Here is a 21,322-nt window from a genome sequence, read left to right as displayed (position 1 = left end):
AAGAGGCATTTAAGTGATTTAGAGTGAATATTTAATATTCTGTTGTAGACTAGAAGTAGGAAAAGCAATCTGCCACTTGTTTTATCAAGGTATGTGTATTATATGTGTGTATTTGTGTGTATTTTAGATGGAGTTATTTAAGAAGGAAAGCTGGGCAAATAATCCAGCTCCAGGACAAAGACCTTTAAAGATGTTTGATGAAGATACTTTGATATATTTCAGTAATGTTAATGACAAAGATTTTGTTTTATTTTACTTTATTTTTTGTATTGTTGATTTTGTCATTGGACAAATCACCAAACATACATTTTTTAATATAAAAATACAATTAAAAAATCGCCTGCTAATGGAAAGCTGTTATGTTTGTAGTTAAATCGGTAATTCTGGAACAAATTAGCTATTTCCTTGGTATGAATTTGTTCATTAATGGCCTCTTACAAATACATTTCAGACTAAATATACACTATTGTAATATCTGAAGTACAAAAGTGCTTGGTTTGTATTTGTGTAGCTATTACATAAGCCGTAAACAGACCACGGGGTTGAGCCACCAGTGCGTAAAGCTCGAAAATACGGGCTGCACTGAATGCACCACCCAACGCAAACTGTCCCACACCGTCAGAGCAACAAGCTTGACCGGACAAAACGCCCACCGCTGCAGCGCCGTACTCTCTGATTTAAGGGAAATAGCAGCAGAAACCGGTTTGTTTTTTCCGCACTGAACGTTGACTAGGTGAGTACGTTGTCGACTGCGAGATGAAAATGTTAGTTTTTTCGATGTAAGTGCAAGATACATCGGTTAAACTTTGTCCTGCGCATCAACGACGCAGGTGGAGGGATGTGTTTTTTCAGGATGCTCGGGCTCACGTCCCATCCTGAGGGAGAGGAGGGGAGAAAGTTTGACTTAAACCGAAAAGGAGACACGTTTGCCGGGTTTATCTGTCACATGCCTCGCTGAAGGACACCCACGATGGTCAAAGTCCAAAATGTCCGAGGCAGGGCTTCTCATTCCTGCAAGAAAACATGTTAGTAGGTAACTGGTAGCATCTGGACAGACGGTCGGTGAAGAACAGACGGAGGCCTCGTTAGCAAAGAGTTAACTGCTAGCTTAAAGTGCTGTAAAGTCACTTATGACCAGAGATGCCCGTTAAAATGACTATAATTCAGGAGAATGTAAATTGTTATGAGAGTTCCTTGACTGTTTTTTTCCCCCTTTTGCAGTTTTAAAGTGTCTTTTGTTTGACCTAATAATATTTGAAGTGTCTGCACCCGCAGGTCATTTAATGGTCTAAACTTAATGGTAGTTAGCTGACCCCAAGGTGCTGCTGCTACGTAATATTTCTGTTATATTTTTAACCTTCATAATATTGTTTTTGGTGGAAATGCTTTTATTATTATTATCATTATTATGTACTACAAAATGGGCTGGTAAAGTGAGATTAAAATGCTGTGGAAATAGGGTTTCTGAACGCTGCACAATGTTTCTTTTTAGCCATAGCTTTCAGTTATTGTGCTGTCAAATCATTATTGATTATACAGTATAGCACATTTTAAGCAACAGCTATTGACCTAAAGTGCCTGCCAATAGAAATATAAGATTGGCGCCTCAAGTGTTCCGTAAGAACTTTTAATACTGTAGCTTATTACATATAAAACTGATTTTATCTAACAAAATTTCAGGCCCTATTTGGTGAAAATCAACTTCATTGTGTTAAGAAGACATTTACTTCTTTACTCTTAAGTTTGCCGACCGTAGACTGCCTCCCAGCCTTACTCGCCAGTCAGAATATTTCTAAAGTGCTTTGTTTCAACTGAGGATCTAGTGGTTATCTTGCTCAAACTTACATATGTGGCATCCTGCCCTCTTCCTGCTTCCAGGTGAGCCATTCAAAAAGAACAGCTGCCTTGCAGTGTACCAGGTTTATTTACTTTCCAGAGCTGCTTCTGTTAACTCTATAATGTCTCAGCCATCAGCAAAAATCACCAAATGTTCTGTTGTTGGCTGCAAGAGTGAACACAAGAGTCTTCATGCAAGCACTATTGCTTTTGTTTTTGATGGCAATGTCCCCACAACAATAGGAAAATCCTCAGTGTTAGCATATTGTCTGACTCTTGTGGCTATACTTGACTTGTTTGTATGGCAACAGGTCAGAGCTCTGTGGAAACCATACAGCTCAGAGACATTCAGAGATGGTGGAAACTTGAAAAGCGATTTAAAAACCCATAAACAAGGACTTGCCTGGCCATTGTGTTTTCTTGTTGCTTGTGCTTAGTGCAGCTTGCTTCTGTCCTGCTCTCTGTGCTCATATATGCTTTATTTTAATACAGGCAAATTTCCTATAAAGCCTTTCTCGTCCTCATTTTTTCTGTTTCTATTGTCAGAAAACTACTGTTTCAAGACGTGATAGAAAGTCCTGGTATCACACAGTCATTCATGTCTGTGTCAGCTGTCATGTGGTGAACTGTTTTACTCCACGCTATCAATCACAGACACAGAGAGAGAATTACTGTTGAAGAAATTACATTTATAAAGAAACTAAACAGTGATGTCTCCCTCCAGAAACAGCGCCTCAGTTAGACTTTATAGAGCGTGATTTGAGCATGTAACTCATTCCCTTCCATTGTTCATTTAAAAGCAGGTACAATATCTCAAAAAAGGCAAATAAAGCCAGACTTTTAAAATTCTGAGCTTCTGCATATCGCTTACTCATGTTAAGTCTGATTAGGTATCATGATTAATCCAACCAACGCCGCCCCCCCCAAACAAATGATCAAGTCACCACTTTGCCTCACAGATAAACATGATTTACTCTGTCAGTTTTAGATGTGTCCCTGGCTGACAGACAGCAAATCCTGCGCTATTTCCTTTGGTGCTGCCCGCTGAAGGATAATGTATAGATCAGTTTTATGGGTCTAAGTGCTTCCCAACCCATGGCGTTATATTTACAGTACTGAAGCTGTAAGCTCAATTAATGATTCAGAGGTTTATGGTCTGTTCAGTGCTCTGAATAATTTAAAAAAATGTGGTTTGTGATGTAACAAGAGAAGAAAATATTGTGGACTTGGATCCTGCATCACTCACAGCTAGTAAGATGTATTCCAGTTAAGACCTTGATAATTAAAGTATAACAGATAGAGTTTCAGTTTGAAAATATTTAAAATTAAAATTTACAGTGTAGAGACATAAATGTGGCTTTAGCTTGTTCGCATGATTCATGTTCTTTCAGTTATACCCAGAGGCACTATGAGAGGGTTACTTGATACTACTGTGTGATCAGCTGGGAGTTGTGTGCAACTTGGAGGAGTGCAAATGTGAGAACAATACTTGAGTAAATTAGTTTTATAGCTTATTTAACTTGACTGTAAATGCTGAAAAATGACTTAATGTTGCTGCTGAGACGTGACTTTTGTTGTGATGCTGACAGGCAGCTGTATCCCTTTTGGTAAACAAAATCGCTTTGATTACTCTCACTTGCTGTGGCACAGATTTTATGCAGAGCTGTCAAATGTCAGAATAAGTTGAACTTTGTTGCTATTAGGTCTATTCAGCCTGAGTAATTTGGACTGCTTAAGTAACCTGGTAGTATCCATACACCTCCATAAATTGTTAGATTACTTTGAAACCAGTTTATCACTTAATTCCACATATATTTTGTCATGTATTTATTGTTTTATTTTGCTACTGCTCTGACATTCAATATTAGGGAGGAAATGGAGTTCACTCAGGGCAGTATCTGACTCATTCATCATCTGCGCTTTTGCAGTATCTTATCAGCGTTACATGGGAGAACATGCATTTTTTTTTATCTACATGAAGGTTAATAGCTTTAAATTTCCTAATGTCCTTTGTTTTTATTCAGAAAAACAAATCTGCACATTGAGAGCTGAACTGGAGGAAAGAAAATGTCGGCAGTTTATAAAGATGACCAGGAAGACTGGCTGACCGTGTGTCTCAAGTACTTGCTCTTTGTTTTCAACTTTCTCTTCTGGGTAAGTGCCAGTAAGTAAGCAATCATCTACAGAAGCAGCCTCTATTCTAAAAAACTAACACAACATTAAGCATGCGGTTTTAATGTTGTCACTAACTGGTGTAACCTAACTAATTATTTTTTCTTTGTAGCTCAGTTGTTTTTATGATTGAAAACCATAATGTTGTGCTTTGTACACAACAAAAGTGTTAAAATGCTGCTGTAGATGCACAATATAGAAGATTTGTAATTCAAAATTGTCAAAAATAAGCAAATTATGATCGGAATGTGAAGCGATAGCAATTTTGATGTGTATGTCTTTGTGTTTCTACTAAAATTAACATGCTAACCAGCTAGCCCTGCCCCTTTTCATCTCACAATACCACTTTGTATCTCAAGAGGTTATAATTTATGAGTCCATGAGTGGACAGCATACTCATGTACAAGTAAAACACTGTCCTTACATTTTCATTGTTTGTGAGTATGCAAAGGTCCACGTGGATCTACATAAATTTCATCATCTCCCTAAGTTCACAAGAGTCCAATTAGACATCTTCACAGATGTTCCCTTAGCATGGGCCGCCCAGGTGGAGACTATGCTACGAGGGCAGTAGTGTGCATACACAGAACACGTCAGTATGACTTAATCTATATGTATGTAACAGAATTCTGTCTGCAGACTATGAGCAAATTACTTACTTTAAGTACACATCTGTTGCATGTCCACAAAGGAGTATAATCAAGGTTTAAGATGGCAGTGTTTATCTTTAATAGCTCTCACAGTTTCGGCAGGAGCAGGGAACTTTGCTTTTACGTATTTCCTACCATAAGTTTGGACACCACAACTCTCTGGTTATGTGCTGCCCCCTCTATTGATAATCTTAGTTTATTGTTGAATGCTAATCTTACATATTGCACCTTTACAGCTCTAGGTTGAAAGACATTAGAGGGAAGAGTCACATAGGAACAGACAGAGGATTACGGAGAGTTCTAAGTCTTAAAAGGCTGAGATATGGACTCGGCCCAAAGTGAGTCATCGATTATTTAGGGCTTGTCAGTGTACGATGGGGAACACTGTATCAAACCTGCTCCCTGGCACCACACTATGTCACTGCAGTTCGCTGCTAAAGCCGTATTCTCTTAAAGCTACTGTGCAGTGTCTGGGCTTACTTGGAAGCATTTTCAAAGTCTGAGTCAAAGAAAAGATTTTGAGTCGAGAGACAAATCTGTGTGTGGGAGAGGTTAAAGAGAGAAAAGGGATCGAGTGCTATCTTGAGGCTTCAGTTAATGCTCTGTCACTCCCTTACAACTCATCTCTTCAGGAAACATTGTATCCCTCTCCTCTGTGGGCTGTTCTTCATATTTTCCTCACACCATATTTCTATTTTACTCTTTTCCTCTTTTTCGTCCACTGCACCATCACAACTTGCATCAATCTTGGGAGCAGTACGTCTTTTGTCAGTACAGTGTAGCTCTGACTTTCACTGTCCTCATAATTTGTCTCTTACAATGTTGATAACATGCCAGTTAGTGCTGTTTTGCAATTTGAACTGGCTGCAAGTTTATTTGTTTGTATGCAGTCTAACAACTTTTTACTGTCTCTTTTTATCTACTTTTTTCTTTAATAAGAGAAAACATTTAGCTTGTCACTAAACCTGCAATCAAGCAAAATGTGGATTGTTTGTCTTTTTTAGGCTTTTTTTTTTTGTCAAACAGACTCAAACATTTAGCACCCTGCTGTGACAGAAGGAGTGAAACTAATGAACGGTGCATATTATAAATACTAATAAAGTTTATACTCCTGTACACTTTGGTAAGGATGCAGTGGGTTGCATCCATACTAAATTGGGACTTTAAATAATTTGTATTCTATAAAATGTTTTGATTCTGACTTCAGATGCTATTAAAGCATCTTTTTTTTTTAATCTTTCTTGTGAGCAACTGTAGTAAAGAGATGACACAATACTAATGATAAGGACTGATTAATTTATAATACTTAATTAAGATCCCCAAGTCCAAGCTATGTTATAGTTTTAGGAGGGTCATCTCTCTTTTTCCCCCTGTATATATCCAAGTGGTGCCTCCTTGGTTGGGCATGTGTTGCTGTGAGTAAGAGGATCTTACTTTTGACGGAAAGGGAGGGAGGATGAGGCGGAGAGACTCTCTTTGGCATTTCCTTTTTGTTCGCTTGCGCAGCTCATGAGATGAGAAGAGCAGATCTGGATGCCACCATGGGTCACTCATTCAGGATTGTTTTTAAGGAAGTGGTGGTCATGGCGTGACAAGATCTCTGAAGTCCCACCGCACCAGTGGCTGTTATTTTTATGGTTGGCCACTTTCTCTGTTTCTCTTTCTATTTCCTCTTTTTTTTTTCCTCTCTACCCTCTGTTATGCTCCTTGTCACCATCCTCTTATGTTGCTTTTAACTCTGACTCATCTAACAGCATTGAACCCACTTCCTATGTGTCACTTCATGTACAAAAAGGGCTATATTTGCTGTTTTTTCAATGTTGGTCTTTTATTTCTTTAAGATTAAGCAGACATGACACACACATATTTCCTTTCTCTGGTCAAGTTATCCACATCACCACCTTTTCCCATTTTATGAGTCATGATTCTTTTGTGTATATATATATCTTTGTAACTTTGTACTGTGCTTGTAATATTTCTTTTTACCGTTATCAACAGGTATCTTTCTCACCCCCTCCTCCCTTCTTCTCCACCTTCTGTTCCAGGTGGGTGGAGCTGCTGTCTTGGGTGTAGGAGTCTGGACACTGGTGGAGAAGAGTGACTACTTGAGTCTGCTGGCCTCCAGCACGTTTGCTGTCTCAGCATATATCCTCATCCTGGCTGGCAGCCTGGTGGTTGTTACGGGCTTTTTGGGCTGTTGCGCTGTCATTCGGGAACACAGAAGCTGTCTGTCCACGGTGAGATGAGAGAGACAGGAGACAAACGGGGCTTCTACTGAGGTCCCTGCCTTTACTTGTAGTTGGGGTGATGTTCGGTTGTGGGTGGATTTTATTTTGTGTGTTTGTGTGTGATTCTTGCCATGACAACTTGTCTATTGGATCGGTCAGTAAAAGTTAATTCCACAATATGTAAACAACAAACACTGAACATTGACAGACGACTGTATAGTGACTGGGATGCTATCCGTTATGAGTTTGTGTTCTGTGTTTTTGGTGAAGAGCACTGCAATATCTCATTTGCATTAGGATTAGATTTGGGGGGAAAATAACTGATTATTATTTTTCCTACAGATAAAAGTCAAGTTTCAGTCCAAGGGACTGCAGATGGTAATTAGCTTACAGCTAACTCTGGTACAATACATCAAATGGCAACATTTATGTTTAATATTGTACATGGTCCTTTTTTAAATAAACTGATTAATAATGAAATTTACAGTTTTTTAGATTTATAGCATCTGATGGTGCATTACCACAAGATACCATTCAAAAGTGTCAATATCACACAAGAAGGTTTTCAGGAATTAGCAAAACCACTGACAAGACAGTTTAAACGTAGGTTCAGATGTGTTGCACAACAAATATTCTAGATTGCAGCTTTTGTGATTAGCTAATTGCATAGTTTCAACTTGTGGTTTTAATTTGAAATCGATTATTTGTTCAGCCACACTGAGCATTTAGAAAAACTAAAAGCTTCCCGTCAGTGTCTTAATTTCCGAATACCAGTGTTACAGAGTGTGTGGTATATACAAATGTTTGTAGTATAGTTTTCTTACAGTCTGTGTATAAGAAATGATTGTATATTTTACCACTTTGAATTTACAAGAAGAAGATATGCAAGAACTGAAGGGGTGTCCTAAGTCACACCACTTGTAGTGGCTTTTCCGTTAAGTTGCACATTGGCTGCAATACACTGAAGTAAAAAAACAAAACTCTATTACAATATAGAAAGATTGGTTTTATTTTATGTTGCATGTCTGTGCAGTATTTCTACTACCCAGTATAATCTCTGTATTTCTACTGCCCAGATGTAATGTGTCATTCCTTATGTAATAATAACAATGCTGATGGTCCAGTCTACTGGTAATGGTCGTAGATTGTTAGTTCCACTCTGAAAAGCAAGATGCTCGCCCACACCAAAGGTTGATTTCTCGTCATAACTGCGTAACACCTGCACAACATAACACGGAAGTCGTCTGTGCTAACATGGGTCTAAGGTCTATCACTAGATGCTGACAAATGGCTCTGACGCGGGCCTTGCTGTCCTCATTATTTTTACAGAGACAGGGCCCAGTGGGAAAGAAGCAGGCGGGAGGTGAACGTTCACTGCCGCAGGACTATTTATAGGTCCGTCTATCTACTGTTGATGGATGGAGCAATAGGAGAGAAAAAGGGGCTTGCAGCAGCTACTAGGTGGATGTGTAGAGGATTTAAATCTGTGGAGCAGTTTGGTACAATATCAACTGCATTGATGCGCTATTCACAGTTAGTTTGGGGAGATTAATGAGTGATAATAGCGTGAACAGCAAGTGTGAGTAAAGAAAGGGTGAGGTTACCATTTTGTGTGGGCAGCAGGCATGCAGAGGATGGAGTGTTTTATGAAATCTTGTAACCAAGAGATACAGAGCAGGCTGTGTTTCTGCGTGTCGCTTACTGTGTTAATTGCAAAACAGAAGAGAACATCTGTTTAAGTGTGTTTACAGTTTTTCCACTAATATCATTGTTGCCCTGCAGCTGATTGTTCCAAACTCATTGTTAGTATCAGTCCCTCCATAATAAGTGAATTAGTAGAATGATGATGTGGTGACACTGTTGTCCTGCTTTGTTGTGTGTTTTTGCCTGATGTGGTATCAGCCATGTTTATGCTGGCCAAAGGAACTGTTTCATGCACGATTAAAAGTTTGAGCTTGTGTATAACCAGCTGTGACAACATAACTGTTACTTTTTTCATTGTGTGTGTGTGTATGTCACAATGGCAGTCTTAAAGAGTACACACATGCTGCAGGGAGAACTACCACAAAGACAGTTTGCAGTACTTAAGCAGGTGTTCATATGTCTGTCTGAAAGTCTCTTTGCAGTTATAGTCAACATAATAGTGTGTCGCAACCATGCAAGATACACTCATATGTAGATTAAAATGAAGGCAGAGTGCAAAGATGGATGTTTTCTGACCCATGAGTGCTGAGTAATTGTGTGATCATAATACTCATAAGTTGGAGCATCAGCCTGCTGATGAATGTGACATTTTGTGAGTTTTTTGGGTGGTGTTTCACATCATTTTTGAGCACTTTTCATGTTTTTCATGTTACTGTGTACTCATGCGAATAGTAGTGCACATGGATTGGAACGTCAAGTGTTGTTGCCTATGTGATGGTCTCTCATTTGAGTCTGAGAATGCTGTTGTTTCGATGTTGCTCATTCCGCAACATGCTGTCAGAGCACTCTATATGTGTGGGCAGTCTATTTGCTACATAGTTTACATAACTAGGCTCTACATTTCAGTACACATAATAGTGCCTGTCATTGAGGATGAAGCTTATAATTAGAGCCACTATTGTTTGTTTTTGACTGTCAATTTTATTTTTTGCTGCTGAGGTATGGATTTGTAGCTGTTAATTACCCTAATCTGATGTCTGATTTCTGATTTTCGTAAGGAATACAAATGATGTTTGCACTGTGATGTTGGTTAATTATTAAATCACCTTCATTTTGTTTCAGTCAAGATGGGGTTTTGAAGTCAATTATGAGAGATAATGGAATCGGTTTCAATCTGTGTGGAGAGCTCCTTAAAAGATGCCTGCGAGAAATCAGATTCTACAGCCTGTCAGATTGCTTTCTGGTTGTCTCATTTTATGCAGCATTGCCATCTGTGTTAGAGGTGACAGATGCAGCGCAATGACAGTTGATGGAAGTTTATATTGAGCCGTCACAACTTGAGTTGTTAGTTTAGGCAACAACTGTGCTGATGATTCTGAAGCTGAAATATCTGTATGAATTGAAGGCTTCAGTCCAGTTTATTGAATTTCTCCATTCACTTATCTCCCTCTGTCCTGTTTCTCATCCACAGTATTTCTTTTTCCTGCTGATCATCTTCTTGATTGAACTTGTGGCTGGAGTACTGGCATATGTATACTACCAGAGGGTAAGTGATCCCTGCTTAGGATTTACCTGCAGTTTAGTGGTGCTCTACAGTTAAGATCTAAGCATTTTTAGTTGTTAACTTAAAGCCAATAAAGACATAATGTTCACACTGCATTTACACTTCTTTCTTTTTTTTTTTTTTTTTTTACTGCGACAGCATTTAACTGTATGAGACAGTGGTCAGACTTTGTAATGTTTAGCCTTGTAATGTGTTCACACAGTTCTGGAAGTTAGAGTTAAAACCTCCATCCGGATGTCCATCATCAAACTAATCTATTGTGATGTTTTGTAAAGGGAAATATTCTTTCTTGGTAACTTTGCTCTGAGAATGTTTTGATTGCATTTTTGGGTATGAGTTGTTAGTTTTTCCCCCCTCTGGGTGCTGTGAAGAACAGCACAGAAAATAGCCAAAGCTCTGCTGTGAAGAGAAGTTGAAGCATACTCAATTATGATAGCAGTAAGAAAATAAGCCAAAGGCTAAAAATATAGAGAATGTTTATTTTTTGTTCTCTAGTGCACTTGCTTGACATTTTTTGGGCCCACCTTGATGTCGCTATATTTTCTTTATGTGCAGTGAGGCTGGTGTTTATGACTTACGACTCTTATACTGTCTTGCTACTGCAATTCAGCCACCGCTTAAATGTCACATCCAAGTGCCTTTAGCCTTTGCCTCTGACAGGAGGGAAGAAAAGTATTATTTTCCTTGTAGAAAAGCAATAGGATAGAGGTACTATACACTGATCAGCCACAACATTATGACCACTGACAGGTGTAGTGAATAACATTAATCATATTGATAGTATGTGGTATACTGCTGGAAAACCTTGGATTTTGGCATCCATGTTGATGAGACTTAGACACCCAAACAAACATTGCCCCAGAACAAAACATACTCCCACTGGCAAGAAAATACATCCCACCACATTGCAAAAACATCAGGAACACTTTGAGGAACATGACAGTCTCCAAAGATGTTGATTTGACCTCCAAACTTCCTGGACCCCATTCTGGTCAAGCATCAACAGGATGCAGTGGTACAAGTTTCATTCAGAGGCCCCACTGCACAACCAAGAGTACCCAAAGGATCCACTGCCAGCATCCTGGTGCCAGACTCCATAGGACACCCTGAGAGGTCCACTTGTCCATGTCCAGTGGTTCACAGCATTTTTTAACACATACGGGGGACCAGCACAACATTAGACCGGTGGTCATAATGTTATGCCTGATGGGTGTATATTACTAAACATGTAATAAGTAAGCTCCAATAAGGCTAGAATAAAAAAAGTAATGCTGGCAGTGATACTGAGGTTGTAAGTAATGTCTCACATGATAATGAAATATTGTACATGACACTGAAATATTACACGTGATAATGAAAAATGACACGTGAAGTTAAAATATCGCACCCGAACAATGAGACATTGCCAATAAACAGCATGACACTAATGAAAATAAGTATTTATGCTTTTGCAATATCAAAAAGAAGAAAAGGAAACATTTTGTACAGTAGTTAACAGGGTTTTTGCATTTTTTTTTTTTTTTAAATCAAAAGCTTTTTTTTAACTATTTACATAAATAAGTCTCAGTTCTATGAAAAATCAGTGGAGTACAGAATGCTGGATGCTAAAAAAGTATCAAAAGAAAGCTTAACAACTAGAAAGAAACATGAGACAGTGTGGGATTAGGCTGGCCAGTTTTAAATGCTTCAGAACACAGCAGCTATGGGGAGCCTCCTCTGTCGACCTGGCTGTCTGGAGTTTATCTAGTGCACAGTTCTTGGCATCTGGTTAGCTCCCAAACATCTGTTTGTCAGTCAGCTAAGACTGTGAAGAACACCATGTTATCTGTGGGCAAGCTAAGAGATTTATTATAATGGAAAATGATTCAGAACAGGATAGAAGCACTTGAAAGATAAGGGTTCTCATCATCTCTCTTTTGTCACTCCTGTGTGTGTGTGTGTGTGTGTGTGTGTGTGTGTGTGTGTGTGTGTGTGTGTGTGTGTGTGTGTGTGTGTGTGTGTGTGTGTGTGTGTGTGTGTGTGTGTGTGTGTGTGTGTGTGTGTGTGTGTGTGTGTGTGTGTGTGTGTGTGTGTGTGTGTGTGAGATAAAGAGAGTTGGTTCAGGTATTGCTCATGTTGTGAGGACCTAAATCTCTTTAAACTGTCACAATATACAGTCAGGAGGCAAGTCTGTAATGTACACTTTAAAGTTCTAAGGTGAAGATATGTTTTAAGGTTAGATTAAAGTTAAGGGCAAGGGTTACACAAGTAGTATTAGTGGTTAAATTTAGAGTAAGTCTGTGTGTGTACATGCACACATTTATACAGACATCAAATGCTATATTTATAGTCCTTTCCATGCAATGTGTTGTTCATCCTCCTTTGTACAGCAGTCAGAGATTCATGGTAGATGTTACCTGTCTATCAGGCCTTAATCCTCCCACTCACTTCAACACTCCCTTTTATAGTCTTGATTTTTTGCAGGTCTGCTCTGTGTGTACTTGATGTGTTCCATATGTGATAATAAATTAAGCGGCTTGTCTTGTGGTTACAAAATCCATTTTTCTCTCTCCTAAAAATGACACCTGCCCTAAGCCTCCCCACCACCTCTGCCTCAAAGACACTGTTTTTCACTGTGTTTATGTGCTGTCTCTCTCTTTGTCCCTCATTTCCAGCTGAGTGAGGAGCTGAAGCAGCATCTCAACCACACTATGACAGAGAACTATGCTCAGCCAGGGAAGGAGTCTATCACATTAGCTGTGGACAGACTACAGCAGGATGTATGGGATATATTTACAGAATCTTCTGATGTTGTGTGTTGTTTGTGTAGTGGCCATTTCAGTAAGCAGAGTCAAGTATATGTGTACTTGTTATACATTTATTTTTCATTACGGAGTCTGCAATTGTGTTAAGAGGCAGTAGATCGTAGATCGTTTTTTATGTGTTCCGTTAGAGTTTACACAAAGCATTAAGTGAAAATATGGGAAAATGTGCCCTTCGGAGCATTTGTGGAAATGCAAAGTTTCCACAATATTATAGTTCAAAATTTGTTTTAGCTAAATATTACATTAAACCACAAAACTGGAGAAGACATTATAATCAGAAGGAGGGATGTGTGCTTTTGTTACAGTGCTGTGGCATCATGAAACCATCAATTTCCTCTTTCTGCCTCTCCAGTTCAAGTGCTGTGGCAGCAACAACTCTCATGATTGGATGCAGAGCGTGTACATTTCGTCTCAGCAGGCAGACGGCAGGGTGGTGCCTGATAGCTGCTGTAAGACCATCACACGTCGCTGTGGCAAGAGAGACCACCCTTCAAACATCTACAAGGTGGAGGTCAGTGGAAAATAGCTAAATGACGACAACCATATTCAGCCCAACTCTTGGGCTAGTATCACATCTAATGTGTTAAAATTTCTGCTGTAGGACAATTTTCACTTTTACAATTTTGTGAACGTGCTCCAAAATAACAGTAGATCCTTAATGGATTACCAAACCCCTGAATCATTCTAATAACAAGCTGTAACTTGTTGTAAACATCCAAACTGTGTCCTGCAGGAGAGTTTATAAACTAAGTTACTACTCATATTCATTACAGAGATATACGTAGCAAATGAGTGGCTTGATGATCATAGATGACAGATGAGGCCCCAGAGACAAAGAGAGGATGGAGGGAGTTGCTTTACCAATAGCTATTTGTAGACAGTAGTCAAAGCCTAACAATCTTGTGCACTTGTTCAGGGTGCAAATGTGTTTCTCCTCATTTTGATGCCATACTTGACAAATAGATGTTTCAGTCGCGTCTTATTTGATGTAGCCAAAACATTTGCAACTGACAAAGGAAGTTTGTTTTTTCATGATAAACTCTTCCTTAGGCTCTTCTAACGTGCCAGCTTTGCTCAGAATTTGGAAGGTTGAAGTGCTACCTTTTATTGCCCCCTTTAATCTCTGCTTTGCCTTGTAATGTTATACTAATCTGTTGATTTAGGAGCTTTTGTGTCAAATTTTGTCAATTTGAAATAGTATTTTTTTCCCCCCCTTTTTTAGATTCAGCTTGTTAAAACACATTAGAGGATACCAAATACATTTAGGTTCAACAGTATATTTAAGGCTAAAATGTTTGCTGGACTTTTTTTTGACATTAAACAATGTCACTAGACTACTATAGAGATTTTCCCTTGTCCTGATATTTCACTTCATAAAACAACATAGAGAAGACCCAAGAAAACATGAATAGTTTGAAACTTTTCTGTGATAGAATGAGCTCTCATGGAAATGAATAAAAGATGAGGTTTTGAATGCTTATCCATGCTGCACAGTGAATGTTTTGCCACCTTTTTGTGTCAAACCCTTCACTTTCCCCTCTTATCACTCACAGTGCGCTGCCTGCATCATGTGAAAATGTACTGAAGATAACTAGGCTAGGTATCCCAGCTTTAATAAACCCACACATTTCCTTCTGGATGTGTTCTTGTTTGCTGCAGAAATGTAGATATTTGCCAAGCACTATTACAGAGGTTGCCAGCTTTTCAGGATGTGTGAATGGATCGGTTCACGGACACGTTTTGTCTATGTTGTGACTTGTAACTCTTTGCTTTGCAGGGTGGTTGCATCACAAAACTGGAGCAGTTCCTGGCAGACCACCTCCTGGTCATCGGTGCTGTGGGAATAGGAGTAGCCTGCCTGCAGGTAAGTAAAATATGATATGTAGTTGAGACAGCAGTTGACGAAACAACGCAATTCTGTTGTCTTCATGCTGAGTAAACTGTGCCAAAAATGTTATTTTATCATAAATGAGAAACTGCTCTTACCTTTGTGAATGAAATACTGCCCTGTTGAACAGAACCTTACAAAACCCAGACAGATGGGTTTTTAATCTTTCCATTACTGAAAATGAACCATGGTAGCTCAACAACCTCTAAATGGACATTTCTTTTCATCCCACCCTAGCCTTTCCATCATCATTATCTGATTTTGTTCATTCCTCTTCTTTGATTTGTCCCAGTCTGAGATGGACTCAAGCTTTTAAGCCTTGCAGATAAATATATATTTATACTGTATATGGGTGTCTTTTGCCATTCTGTGCGGGCTGGAAACCCTTGCACAATGTAGCTTTGCACCTCCACGTAAGTAACGAAAGGAACACCTGAGACCAAACAAACCTGTGCTGATTGTTTCGATGTTTCTAACATTGTTAGGCCCTTCAGTGCCCACCATTTTGCTCGCTGCTCAGCTTTAATTAGGCACTAGGGAACTGAGAATAAAGGACCGAGGCCAGAATTTCTCTGCCATAATTACCGAGACCTGCAACAGCACATGACGAGAGCTGACCAGTCATGTAATCGCTGTGATGCTTTCTGCCACTGAGAAAGGACTTTAAGAATACTGCTTTCCATTAGCTCTTGCTGTATTGTGAAAATTGTTTTTCATCTCCAGATGATCTGATGGGATAATGCTGAACATAAAAATGCTATAAGACTCTGATTATTGTCATTTAACACTGTTCAAACCAATCAAAGCAAATAATTGCTTTCTTTTTGTGCCGTAGGCTTATGTCTTGTCTTTCCATCTGTTTTTATGTTGTTGCACTTTCTTGTCTCTAATGTATGTCATACTGACTGAACTTGTAGGTCTGTTTAAATTTATGTTATATTGGTTGTTGTTTTTAGAATAAAACCTATAACATAAACTACGTCTATATGTTCTGTGTCACACTAATCTGTCTTTTGTGCGTTGTACTATGTGTCTTCATGTGTGTTTGGTGTCACTGTAGCTGGCCGGGGCACTCTTGACAGCCTGCTTTATCTATCTGCTCTATAAAGAAGAGGAAGAGGCCTTTGGTGCATTGTAATTTGGCTCTAGAGCACCTTGGTGGTTTAATCTAATGGAGAGACAAGGTTGGAGGGCATTGTGGATATTTGGTATTTGACTGCACTTTTGTCACTGTGTTGCTGCCTGCTATATGTGAAATCTACAGTCTGCATGTATACTGAATGAACATGTTTAAGTTCTTATGTCATCTTTGCACTGTGTGAAGCTTGTAGCTGCTTGGCTTTGGCTGTATATTACAGATTGTTGCTATGCATGTCATGATAATGGGCTGTTACGGGTGATAAGGCTGTGACAACTTGACAAAGGTCAAGCACATCCTGAGAATGGCTTGATTAATCACAACCGAGCTGCTCATGCACAGCGCTGTGGTTTGCAAGAGCCATGATCTGTATCTTTCCACAACACCGCTTCATTCTGTAAAGTAATTGTGATGAAAGAGAAAAGGAAAAAAGGCTGATATGTATATATATATATATATATATATATATATATATATATATATATATATATATATATATATATATATATATATATATATATATAAAAAATATATAAAATAATCGACTATTATTCTTATTATTTTGTTCGTTTTTTTGTACATACCTAAAAGCAGTTTGACTTTAAGTTCAAAGCTTATTGTCGGGTTTCACTATATTTTTAGAGCAATGATAACTGGGTGTACAGGTGGATTGGTATGTAATTTTTAGAAATTTTAACAATATTTAAATCAGCTCTTTCCAAACATTGAAAGCAGGAGTAGTTACCTTACCTAACTTCAATAAATTATTGAAATTGAAAGATAATGCACCATACAAGTCTTAGGTTTGTTTCTTTTTTTTTTAAATACCAAAACCTCCTATTACATTAGCGTTCAGGCAAATCATTAGTGCTGTTGCTATAGTTACTTGAAATCTAAAATAGACTAGGCTACCAGAACATTGAGCTATTTAGGGTGTCCAGATATAAAACTCTGCCATCCAACTAGATGGCATGTGTCTGTCTGTAATTTTTTTTATGCTCTTACATCATTGTTTTTAGTATCTCCTGTCTTCTTAAATTAGATGTCAGGGAAACAAAAAATCAGGGAGGTACATTGTTTCACCCTTCCACCTGAAGTCATTGTTGTCTGAGCCAAAATGTCAGTCAGCTTCATGTCTGCCACTGGTGGTTAAGATGAGAAAAAAAGAATCTGGAACTTGCTCGGAGAAAGATTGCGATGAGTCAATACACAATGCTGACTCACTTGATAAAGCTTCCTCAGAGGGCTTTTAGAGATTCAGAGATGGAATCTGGGCACTTGCATGTTAATCCATCAAGCCTAGTAGGTCAGTGGCTACAGTCAATATCTGCTCCTGCTGCTCCTACTTTGTTTTCAGGCGGTTTCTGTAGTCGCATGTTGTGGTGCTTCTACAAATCACATCATGTCGATTCCTTGTGGTTCTACATACATCTCTGTGCTCACCCCAGTGTCAAAAGATCACAGTATCTGATCATGTATATTTAGAAATGTCGAGATGTAGAAAATTAATTGGAAACAATGGCATCACTTTCTTTTACAGGATTTGTACAAGAGGATTTTTTGTAATTGGATGTCAGATTGGAATACTTTTCTTTTATTACATCCGCAAAAGTTGAAGGTTGAAGTTTTGAACCCACACTCTAGGAAGCTATTTCTAGCTGAAAGCCACTTTTGTTCAGGAGTTGAGTGTCACTTTTCTTGAGAAAAGTTAGTATGTTTGTAAATGTGGTTTTATTTGTGAAACTAGTAACACACAAAAAAATAGTTTCTGTTGCTGAAGTGATGCCCTTGTGGTCTAATGCAGTACAAACTTATATAATCAGACGAAAATGCTGGATAAATTCCATTGCCAATTCTAAATGACAGCAGAATATGTGTAGTCTGGATGCGGAGTTAATTTTAGTTTACAGACCTTTAGCTCTGAAGAAAGCTATGAATACTAAGATTAATATTTGTGCATGAATCTGCTTTTTCACTCCACCCCCAGCTTCAATGTGTTGCTGTTTATGCCAGTCTGTGTGCACACATGGTGCTGCAATAAAGGCTGCTTGACATCCCCATAGCAACCAGTTACATATTTTCCAGCGTTGTCTTAACCCCTTCACCTTTAACCCTTTTCAACCCTGCAGTCTGTAGCATTCAAGCTTTCTGTGGTCTTCCATGGTGACTGAACAGCACTCTTTGACCTAACACTTTCTGTTTTCAGATCTGCGGGATGGTGTTCACATGCTGCTTGTACAAAAGGATCAAGATGGACCCTTACTGAGCACACCAGACTTTCAACACTACACCTTCAACAGGCAGATGGAATATGGTCTCCTGACAACTAATCTCAACCTCTGAATCTTGAATTTTGACACTCCAACTTAAGCTTTGTGCACATGCATGTTCCAGATCACCTACATTTCAGTCAGAAACAAATTGTTCTGGTAAACTCAGATGCATGCCAGCGAATTTCTGTTTTTGGACTGTGATCCAGGCTCAGTGGAACATCATATTTGGTTAGATCATTGCTGAGGCTTAGGCTTTGTCCATATGTACACTGGCATTTAAAAATTGTATGTGTTTGGCGTTTCGAATGCAGCAAGCGGAGCCTTTAGAATACTTCCTAGGTGAAGATATTCAGAATCTCTATTTCTGGCTTGTGGTGTCATAGTGTGTGCCGTTACCTCCTTTGTTTATAAGAGCTTATTGGTTGCTGCTAAATTGAATCAGCCCTGCTGTCTGGACCAACCTGCGCTATGCCTAAAAGCCACACTCCTAGCCAAAGCTAACTACCAGACAAGCATAATAACCCTCCCACTGTGTCGCTTTGGCTGTTGGTGTTAATGTTGCTAACAGGACTTTTTATATGTTTACAGATAAATGTACAGTCACTATCTTACTTTGTTTAGGATAGTGAGGAACAAAGGCATCTGAATTATTCCATACATATCTAAGTGGTGAATAGTCTGCACTTAATTAGCACCTTTTCAACATTAGCTAGGTTCTACTAAGTGCTTCACAATAGCTGTGCTCAAATTCAGGGGCTACATCCCTTACAGGCCTTAATGGAATGCAAAAGTTTAACAAAACATTGGTAAATTTGACAGTCAGGCCTATGGAGGATTTGCCATTTATGTCCCTAACTCCAACTACTGTCACCTAGCAACATCCACAGTCCAAATTAACAGTGGGGACAAAAGTTGAAACGTCATTTGTTTTATCCACTATATAGTCAAAAATGCAACCTGAATGAAACTTGGGATAGGTTGGGCCACAAAGGATTCACCCATTGGAATTGTTGGCCACCCAGTAAAAGAAGGACGCATTTGCTTCCATTTGAATGGGTCTTTGAAATGGGACACCTTTTGTCCTACCACTGTGATGCATTCAGTGTTGGAATGCAGCCTTAGAGGGATGCAGACCTGAATCGTGACACTGATGTGTTCTTCATTCACTATGACATACACATTAATGGCAGCTCTGCCGCCATCAGGAGCAACTTGGGGTATACTTCAGCGAATGGGAGGACCGGGTATAGGGACATCAACTTTACCGTTGGTGGACAATGCACTGTTCCACCTGAGCCACACCCTTCTCCCTCTATTCACCATTGTTTGTAACCTCTCCAAGGCTTCTCATTGTCCAATGTGGCTTTATGGTCAGGGTTATGCTGCTGTCTCTTGGCTCGGCATACTCTTGGCAATGCTTTACAGGTTTTTTCATGTGGGCAGAGCTTTTCATGAAACAATGCTTGTGTGGACAGGAGGATAAACCCCATTTAAAAAAAAACACCTGTGTATGTGTGGACGAGACCTTAGATGCATGCTTTAACCTGAGAAGGACTAAACAAAGGGAAGTAGCTAACTGATGCAAATTGATTTATTGTCTTTTCAGTGTACAGATTTATTAATATAGGGCTTTGGTCATTCCAATACTTGAATAAGCTGAATAAGGGCACCTTGTACACTGGTGTCATTCTCATTGAAGAAAGGAGATTTTTGCTTGTAAACACAATGTGCCTCTTTCATAATTGTGCTTGTATATAATTATGTATCATTCTGTGCCTGAAATCTTAAATGGAAGCTGACAGTACACTGGAATACAGTGTAACAAATCATATAGGTTATCTTTATATTTGTAGTTATGAATTCATTCCTGAAAGTAGCACTCCATGTTGGACTGTATGATAGTAATCAAAATTAACTTAGAAATAAGTTACAAAGTACTCACATGTATGACTACAAATCAGTGAAACTCATCTTCTGTAATGGCTACCAAATATCTGAATTCATAACTCCACCTAGTGGTTGGTTTGGTCATTTACTGTACTTCTGAGTTCTTCATGTGTGATACAAAGAAACTCAGATTTGAGCTGATCATTTCAATATGACCACAGTTCATATGGCATTAATTTTAATCTTGTTTTGATATTTGACTAATCGCCAAGAGGTTTTATCGTCTATAGCGAAGAAGATGGGGATTCTGTGAGTCAAAGAAAGCAAGGGCCATGTTGTTGGTGATGCATAATCTATTGCTTGAGATCCCTTTTGCCTATTGGTATGGTATAGCTACTATATATGTATGTATTAAGTCTTATAAAGTGAGAGTAATATGTCTAGATATAAGTATTTTATCTTTTTTTTTTGTTGTTACAAGGATCCATCTGCCATTTTTTTCATAAATCCCTCACAAGAATATAAAACCATTGCCAAGGCTGCATTCTCTGTAAAGGAACCTCTCAGAAATAGTCTTTTATGCATGTTTTTTTCCAGATTAATGTCCCAATGATGGGTGCTAACGTATGTAGCTTGTTGTTGATGAGATAACGATATAACATTGGCATGTGCTCCAACTACTGACTGCTGTATTCAAAATATTGATCTGAAATTTATAAATAAATGTTTCAATATTGTTGTGTTAATACGTTATCTTTTTTTTTTTAATGAAAGACAAATATTTACACTTGGTTTAGACAGGCAGCTATGATGAGATGATTGTAGTTTGGCAGTGCACTAGTTGATGAGATTATAATTGTAGGGACATTATGTTAGGTTAAAACAGTTTATTTATTGAAGCCAGAATTCTAAATATGTCTGCGTAATTTACTATTTCTTGGTTTCTCCATAGACCTGTATGTGTCCGAGGAATGCGTCAGCTGGAGTAGTAGACCACTAGAGGGAGACAAAGATTTTCCATTTGCAGTGCTGCAGGTTTGTAATCCAGGTAATGATCTCAAATAATCCTGCTATTTTGTTAAACATAATCCAACTGAACCAGTTTTCTTTTGCCATATGATCAGAGTGGATTTCCCAAATAGCAGTACTATACATATATAGTTATACTACAACTGTCCTCTTGTGTTTGTGAAGAATTAGCTTTGACAGGTCCTCAAAAGCCTGCCAAATTGGAAGTT

At 38.7% G+C, this 21,322-nt stretch overlaps 1 protein-coding gene across 2 annotated transcripts; it reads left to right on the top strand.

Annotated features, from left to right (window-relative positions):
* The first annotated feature begins 580 nt into the window (after nt 1-580).
* tspan11 (tetraspanin 11) lies at nt 581-20,820 on the top strand. 2 transcript variants are annotated; one of them, XM_035950221.2, is made up of 9 exons: nt 581-733; nt 3,861-3,990; nt 6,704-6,895; nt 10,002-10,076; nt 12,749-12,853; nt 13,251-13,409; nt 14,676-14,762; nt 15,847-15,970; nt 18,131-20,820. In XM_035950221.2, the coding sequence occupies exons 2-8, from the start codon at nt 3,904-3,906 to the stop codon at nt 15,922-15,924; spliced, it is 783 nt and encodes a 260-aa protein (XP_035806114.2). In that variant the 5' UTR covers nt 581-733; nt 3,861-3,903; the 3' UTR covers nt 15,925-15,970; nt 18,131-20,820. The 2 variants fall into 2 exon arrangements, with proteins under 2 accessions (XP_035806114.2, XP_023130468.2); XM_023274700.3 differs by lacking the exon at nt 15,847-15,970.
* Nucleotides 20,821-21,322: the final 502 nt, after the last annotated feature.

Source organism: Amphiprion ocellaris, chromosome 21, assembly GCF_022539595.1.
Source record: "Amphiprion ocellaris isolate individual 3 ecotype Okinawa chromosome 21, ASM2253959v1, whole genome shotgun sequence".
Taxonomy (NCBI): Eukaryota; Metazoa; Chordata; class Actinopteri; family Pomacentridae; genus Amphiprion; species Amphiprion ocellaris.
This window is presented reverse-complemented; position numbering and strand designations above follow the sequence as displayed.

Coding starts and splice junctions, on each gene's coding strand:
- tspan11 (XM_035950221.2), top strand. CDS start 3,904: ATGTCGGCAGTTTATAAAGATGACCAGGAAGACTGGCTGACCGTGTGT. Junction 3,991..6,703: donor TTTTCAACTTTCTCTTCTGG/GTAAGTGCCAGT, acceptor CTTCTGTTCCAG/GTGGGTGGAGCTGCTGTCTT. Junction 6,896..10,001: donor ACAGAAGCTGTCTGTCCACG/GTGAGATGAGAG, acceptor TCTCATCCACAG/TATTTCTTTTTCCTGCTGAT.